The sequence below is a fragment of the Ornithorhynchus anatinus genome, chromosome 7 (assembly GCF_004115215.2).
Source record: "Ornithorhynchus anatinus isolate Pmale09 chromosome 7, mOrnAna1.pri.v4, whole genome shotgun sequence".
In the NCBI taxonomy this organism is placed as follows: Eukaryota; Metazoa; Chordata; class Mammalia; order Monotremata; family Ornithorhynchidae; genus Ornithorhynchus; species Ornithorhynchus anatinus.
In genome coordinates this window covers 59,895,166-59,903,238 of record NC_041734.1, presented here as the reverse complement: position 1 = coordinate 59,903,238, position 8,073 = coordinate 59,895,166, and the positions used below count along the sequence as shown (strand labels likewise).

The 8,073-nt window shown below is 46.3% G+C and overlaps 1 protein-coding gene across 1 annotated transcript in view; it reads left to right on the top strand.

The window, feature by feature from the left end:
- Positions 1–2,481: 2,481 nt before the first annotated feature.
- The window catches only part of TECR (trans-2,3-enoyl-CoA reductase), a 42,049-nt gene continuing 36,457 nt past the window's right edge, over positions 2,482–8,073 (top strand). The window contains exon 1 of the mRNA XM_001512657.5: positions 2,482–2,617. Within this exon, the coding sequence (XP_001512707.2) occupies positions 2,603–2,617 (15 nt within the window). The 5' untranslated portion in view covers positions 2,482–2,602. The remainder of the gene's footprint in view (positions 2,618–8,073) is intronic.

The window sequence follows — 8,073 nt, the reverse complement described above, 5'->3', positions numbered from 1 at the left end:
GACTCACCCACAGTCACACAGCTGACAAGTGGCAGAGCTGGGATTTGAACTCATGACCTCTGACTCCAAAGCCCGTGCTCTTTCCACTGAGCCACGCTGCTTATAGATATGTACATAGATGTTGTGGGGTTCAGGGGGGTGAATATCAAATGCCCAAAGGGGCATCCGGGGATGGTGTGAGGAAATAAGTGAAATAAGTAATGCAGTAGCGCTTTGAAAAATAAAAGTGCTATATAAGTCAAGATACTATTATTATTTATTCATCCCTCCCTCATCCCCAAAGCACTTAGGGAAAGTATTCATAATTTATATATTTATATTGATGTCTGTATCTGCCCCCTGCCCCAGCCTAGACTGTAAGCTTATTGTGGGTAGGTAATGTATCTACCAACTGTTATATTATACTCTCCCATTTGTACAGTGCACTGCACACAGTAAGCACAGTAGATGGAACATGGGCCTTAGAGTCAGAAGCACCTGGGCTCTAATCACGGCTCTGCTGCCTGTCTGCTGTGTGACCTTGGCAAGTCACTCCACCTCTCTGGGCCTCAGTTACCTCATCTGTAAAATGGGGATTAAGACTGTGAACCCCACGTGGGACAGGTACTGTGTCCAACCTCACTGACTTATGTCTACCCCGACACTTAGAACAGTGCTTAGCACATAGTAAGTGCTTAACAAGTATGGTAATTATTATTAGAGAGAAGCAGCATGATGTAGTGGATAGAGCACGGGGCTGGGAGTCAGAAGGTCATGGGATCTAATCCTGGCTCCGCCACTTGTCTGCTGTCTGACCTTGGGCAAGTCACTTCTTTGTGCCTGTTACCTCATCTGTAAAATGGGGGTCAAAACTGTGCGCCCCACGGTGGGACGGGCACTGTGTCCAACCCGATTTGCTTGTAACCACCCCAGCGCTTAGTACAGTGCCTGGCACATAGTAAGCGCTTAACAAATACCATTATTATTGTCCAACCTGATTATTTTGTATCTGCCCCAGTGCTCAGAACAGTGCCTGGCACACAGTAAGTGCTTAACAAATACCATTATTATTATTGCCCAACCTGATTATTTTGTATCTACCCCAGTGCTTAGAACAGTGCCTGGCACATAGTAAGTGCTTAACAAATACCATTATTATTATTATTGTCCAACCTGATTATTTTGCATCCGCCCCAGTGCTCAGAACAGTGCCTGGCACACAGTAAGTGCTTAACAAATACCATTATTATTATTGCCCAACCTGATTATTTTGTATCTACCCTGGCGCTTAGAACAGTGCCTGGCACCTAATAGGTGTTTACCAAATACCATAAAAAATGATTGATTGACTGATAAGGCACAAGACAGCTCCTCATACTGGGCTCTTGGTTGGAGTTATCTCTAGGGACTCTGCACCCTTAGAAAACTGCTGATGGAGAGCCTTTTGACTTAGCAGACAAGTGGCGGAGCGTAGATTGGAACCCAGGTCCTTCTGATTCCCAGGCCCGTGTTCTACCACTAGGCCACACTGCTTAAAGAAGCAGCATGGCTCAGTGGAAAGAGCATGGGCTTGTGAGTCAGAGGTCCTGGGTTTGAATCCCGGCTCTGCCACTTGTCAGCTGTGTGAATATGGGCAAGTCACTTCACTTCTCTATGCCTCAGTTCCCTCATCTGTAAAATGGGGATGAAGACTGTGAGCCTCCCGTGGGACAACCTGATGACCCTATATCTACCCCAGTGCTTAGAACAGTGCTCTGCACATAGTAAGCACTTAACAAATACCAACATTATTATTATTATTATTAACTTCTCTGTGCCTCAGTTACCTCATCTGTAAAATGGGGATTGAGACTGTGAGTCTCACGTGGGACAACCTGATACCCTCTATCTCCCCCAGCGCTTAGAACAGTGCTCTGCACATAGTAAGCACTTAAACACCAACATTATTATTATTTGGGGCTGCAAGTTCCCTGTGGACAGGAAACGTGTCTGTTGGACTGTTAGCATGGACTCTCCCAAGCGCTTACCACGGTGCTCTGCAATACAGTAAGCGCTCAATAAATACGGCTGACTGCTCCCCTCGACTATACAGCTACTTCCCTACCGCCATGTTAAGTGCAAGTCTTTCTCTTTCTCCAACTACCGTTCCCTCCGACAGCAGCTGTCACTTCGTTTTGGTTTCCAGAGGGAAGCTTGGGGGAAGAGGCAGGAGAGGGAGAGGGAAAAAAAGGAAAAAAAAGTGGAAAAAAAGGAGCTCCTCTATTGTCTTTTCCCCATTGGTGGGCTGGCCGCTCTTTTCCCGCCCCTCCCTCCCGGCTCTCCCCCTCCGCGCGCCTCAGCGCTCGCGCTTTTTCCTCGCGCTTATTGGCGGGCCTCGTGGCGCGAGGGGGCCGCCGCCTGGCGCCGACTGGTCTGTCTCGCGGCGCGAGGCGTGCCGGGGATTTCCCGCGCGCTGATTGGTCATCGGAGCGCGCTCTGGGGGTGGGGACGGGGGGGGTTGGTACCTCGCGCGGGCGCGAGCTGAGGAGACGGTCGGTCGCGGTGTCGCGCGCAGGGGAGCAGCAGCAGCAGTCGCCACAGCCACGACAAGAACGGGTGGGTAGCGGCTGCTGTGCGAGGAACCATGAAGCACTACGAGGTAAGGAGACGGGATCCGGACGCGCGGATCAGGGGAAGAAGATATGGACCTTGCAGGTATCGCGGTCGTCTCTCCCGAACCTGGGCTTGCTCGGGGAGAAGGCGACACCCGTCCGGGTCCCATGCCCTGAGGGGAGAAGTATGCATGCGCTTTGAGCCGCCCTCTGCCCCCCCCCCTTTTTTTTTCCTTTCGGGGGGTTTAGTACGCATGTGCCGGGGAGATATTTATAACAGTATCAGATGCACGTTTTGGGGAAAGAGAATGTTTCGGGGGTGGGTGTGCAGACTGGGGATTGCATGGGGCAAGGCGAGGCAGTTTGCGTGCACCTTGCAATCCCATCCTGCGAAGGAGCAGGATTTCCTCACCCTTGTGTTTCAGGGTTGCGGGCACCTCGTGCCCCTCTCCCTAGCGGGAGGGGATTTGCATAAATTTTGCAATTTGCGGCCTTTTCTAAAAGAAGAGTTTGGCGTCGACCTTTCACCTGCACGGCCTTTGTATACCTTGTCGTGCCGTCGCTCCCTGGGCCAGGGAATATGTTTGCGCTGTGTAATGATAATGCTAATAATGTTGGTATTTGTTAAGCGCTTACTATGTGCAGAGCACTGTTCTAAGCGCTGGGGGAGATACAGGGTCATCAGGTTGTTCCACGTGAGACTCACAGTCTTATTCCTCATTTTACAGATGAGGTAACAGAGGCACAGTGAAGTGACTTGCCCACAGTCACACAGCTAACAAGCGGCAGAGCCGGGATTCGAACCCATGATCTCTGACTCCCAAGCCCGGGTTCTTTCCACTGAGCCACGCCGCTTCTCTATGTGATTTGCTCTCATCGCCTTGCATCTCCCAGGTTAGGGTGGGTGTCATCAGGGGATCAGTCAGTCAACTGTATTTATTGAGCGCTGACTCTGTGCAGAGCACTGTAGTGAGCGCTCGGTAGAGTCCACGCTAACAACACAAAGGACACATTTCCTGTCCACAAGGAACTTGGAGCCCCAAAGCAGCGTGGCCTAGTGGATAGAGCACGAGCCTGGGAATCAGAAGGACCTTGGTTCTGATTCCCACCCCGCCACTTTTCTGCTATGTGACCTTGGACAAGTCACTTCACTTCTGTGCCTCAGTTACCTCATCTGGAAAGTGGGGATTGAGACTGTGAGCCCCATGTGGGACAGGAACTGTGTCCAAACTGATTAGCATGCATCTACTCCAATGCTTAGTACAGTGCCTGGCACATAGTGAGCATTTGATAAATGCCATTAAAAAAAATGCTGCTCCATCTAATCACTTTTGTTTGTGTTCTTTATGGGGATAGTCCCTGGGAAATAAGCTTCTCTTACTGAATTGTACTCATTAAAGGTGGAAGAAACTTCCCTCACTTTTTTTTTCCCTTTTCCTGTTTTACAAGGCTGTATACCCGGAGTCATGCTTTTGTTAAGTCCTAGGAATAAAATATTCTCTCTTCGAATCTTGACCTTAACATCCGTTAAGACAATTTGATGCAGTGCTGCAAAGTTAAACGTGGATTTGAAAACGTGAGACGAAGTTAAGGTTTTTTAAATGTCTACCTGATAAAATCAAATTAAATGAGTGTATTCTGCTGGATGGAGCCTTGAATAGGCATGTCCTACTAACTGGATACCATGCGATATGCTGTGGAAAGGAGCATCAAAAAACACCATCTCCTGTAGTCAGACCCAAAGGTTCTGGGAAGCAACGTGGCCTGGTGGAAAGAGCATGATCCTGGGAGTCAGAGGATCCTGGCCTTGCCACTTGTCTACTGTGTGACTTTAGGCAAGTGACTTAAATTCTCGGTGCCTCAGTTACCTCATCTGGAAAATGGAGATAAAAACTGTGAGCCCCAAGTGGGTCAGGGACTATATCCAACCCAATTAGCTTGTATCTATCCCAGTGCTTAGAACAGGGCTTGACGCATAGTAAGCACTTAACAAATTCCATCATCATCTTACTTAGACTGTGAGCCCTACGTGGGACCTGATTATCTTGTGTCTCTCCCAGTGCTTGGCACATCGCCCTTGACAGATACTATTATCATTATTATTATTATTATTACAGCCTTCCTGAAAGAGGTTTCACGGTAGCTGTATAAATGGCAGAATTTTAAAGCCACCCGTGGTTTGCTATTTTCACCTTCAGGATCCTCAACTACCTATTAGTGAGAGTCCACTCAGACCGTGATACTGTTTTAACTGTTAAAGTTTAGAAAAGATCCCTCAACTACCTTTTAGTGAGAGTCCACTCAGACCGTGATACTGTTTTAACTGTTAAAGTTTAGAAAAGATCCTTCAGTGTTAAGAGATATCTAGGACTCACTTGAATCGTGGCAATCAGAATGAGAGGTGTTTGAGAGGTGGATGCAATGAGCCTTGTGGATTTACTTCCATCTCTAGTGTCAGATAGGGACAAATAAAACATGGCTGACTCAGATGTACTTGAATCCTTGGGACTTAATCTGTCAGTTAATCGGTGGTATATATTGAGCACCCACTGAGTGCAAAGCACTATATTAAGCATTCAGGAGAGGACAACTAAAGCAAAGCTCCTTAAAGGAATTTACATTGTTGAGGGGAAACAGGTAGATTAAAATCTCACTGAAGGCTGGAGTAGGGGTGAGGGGAATCTTTGATCACCTTCCCATGTCACAACTTTCAAATGAGCCTGCAATAATACTAATAATTATCATTATTACTATAAATAATAAAATAGAATAACTTTCTTTGATTTTTATTGATCTCTGCTTATTCCCATAAGGATAAAAAATAATAACAGCAATAAAAACAGCTTGCTGTGTCTTGTTAAAAAAAAGAAAAAAAGAAAGCCTGTAATCTTATCCCACACTCCTGCATTCCAAATTTTGGGTCTCAGACAAGATCAATCCCTATTCTGTTCTCCAAATTACAGGTTTCATTGCCCCATTAGGCAGCAGCATGAAGTTCTTATCCTATTTTAAGTAGTAGTTACAGTATTTATTAAGCACCTACTGTGTGTAGAACACCCTACTAGGTGCTGGGAAAAGAACACCCAGAAAAAAGTTAGACGTGATCCCTGAAACTCAAGGGGCTCAACAATCTAGGTGCTGGGAAAAGAGCACCCAGAAAAAAGTTAGACGTGATCCCTGAAACTCAAGGGGCTCAACAATCTGAGAGAGAGAGATGAGTTCAAATTCAAATTTTCTGACACTGAGTAAAAATCAACTTTGTTGCCCTAGACCTAGGAATGGAAGCCCGCAGCACCTTAGAATTGACCCCCATGATAGCTTCCTCCTGTTCCTGCCGGGGTAGTTTCCTCATGTAGCCTCCTGTGTCTCTTACTGATTTTTTTTATGATACTGAAGCGCTTACTATGGGACAGGGACTTAATTATGCGCTATAGATACAAGGTAATCAGGTTGGACACAGTCCCTGTCCCACATAGGGTTCACAGACTTAATCCCCATTTTACAGATGGGGTAAGTGAGGCACAGTGAAGTCAAGAGACTTTGTCAAGGGGTCATGGCAGGAGAGTGGCCGGGTCAGGGATCAGAACCCAGGTTCTTCTGACGCCCAGGCCTGTGCACAGTACTCTGCACACAGTAAGCGCTCAATAAATACGATTGAACAGGCCAGGCTGCTTCTCGATGCGTACTAATGCACCAACTAGCCACTCAACTAGGAAAAGAAAGAAAGACACCAGTAGACTTCTCCAAAGGACTTGGGAAGAGAACTTCTGAGGTAAAGATGCAGCATATTTTTTAAGGGAGGGGTTTGTTTTTTTTGAAAATCTTCCCTTTGAGGTGGAATGCAGCAGGTCCTAGTGGAAACAGCACAGGATTGGGATCTTGGAAGCCTGAGTTCTAATCCTGAGTCTGCGATTTGCGTGCTGTGTGACTTTGGGTAAATCATTTCACTTCTCTCTGTGCCTCAGTTTCCTCAACCGTAAAATGGGGATTCAATACGTATTCCCTCCATATAGCCTGGGAGCCCTACGTGGGACAGGGACTGCCCCCTACTTAATTATCTTGTGTCAACCCCAGCGCCTAGCACAATGCTTGGACATAGTAAGCGCTTAATAAGTACCACAATTATTAATGGTTTTGATGAATTTGGACATGCACTATAAACTAAATTCCAGTCCTGAAAGCAAATTTAGTAGAATCTACTGAAGCCTTATAATATAATGATAGTAATTATGAAACTTGTTAAGTGCGGGAGTAGGATAGTCACAGGATAGTCAGTTTGGACATAGTCCCTGTCCCACATGAGGCTCACAGTCTAAGGAGGGAAAAGAGGTATTGAATCCCCATTTTACAAATGAGGAAACCGAGGCATAGAGAAGTGAAATGATCTGCCCAGCGTCACAGAGCAGACAAGGATAAGAGGCAGAGCTCAAGGACAAGTGGCAGAGCCCATGCTCTTTCCACTAGGCCCCCCAGCTGCTTATGCCCTGAAGCCCCTTGTTGAGATCATCTCTTGATTTTATTCTGGGCCTTAGTGTGAGAATTTAGGGAATGCTAAACCAGATCCATTAACCCTGAGATGGAAAGTTTGATGTGATTTTGCTGAAGGTGTTATGGTTATAATTTCTTTTGTTTCAACTCTTTCCACTTGGCAGAGATGTCAGACTTTTCATCCCCTTCTCCTCTTTCACATTGGGGTCAAATTGTTGCACTTTCACATTGGGGCCAAATTGCCTCATCTGCCAACTCCTCACTTTCCTCCTTTATTCAAAATGCATGGGATGGGACAAGTAGGTAGAAATTTTCTGTGTTTTTAGGTCTTTAAACCCTACTGAAGGTAGGTTTGGAAGCTTTGCCACTTAATATTACCCCACACTGCTTTACTAAATCTGGTGAGATCTAAAAATGTGGTAGGTTCAGATAATAATGATAATGATGGACTTTGTTAAGCGCTTACTGTGTACCAAGTTCTAAGTGCTAGGTTAGATACGAGGTAATCAGGAAGATGGGAGAGTAAAACCAGGCAGCTTGTTCCATTAGTTGGGACGTTGGGCTTTTTCAGAAAAAGGTCATTGGTTCCCAGTGAGGGGATTTAGTTGACCTTGGTTACTTTAACTAGTTTGTTAGATTGCAAGCTCCTTGTGGGCAGGGACCCTGCCACTTGGTTACTCTGTACTTCCCAAACATCTACTACAGTGCAACGTACCAAGTAGCGCCTGGCACATGGTAAGCGCTTAACGAAGACCGTAAAAAAAAAAAGCGGGCACTCAAATACTACTCATCCCTACTGTCCGTGCAAGCCTGTATTCTAGCAGCTCTGTTGACTGCAAGTCTTCATCCACAACAGCCAGGCACAGCTTTAATTCCCCTGGGGTAGTCCTATTCTGATCCTGACATGCTTGGGTCTTTTCTAAAGATGAGAGATGGCGAAATCCATCTGTGTCAGTGGTGCTGGTGGGGTTATGTAATATTTCCCATGGGCATTGGATTCGGACAGAATAATGCC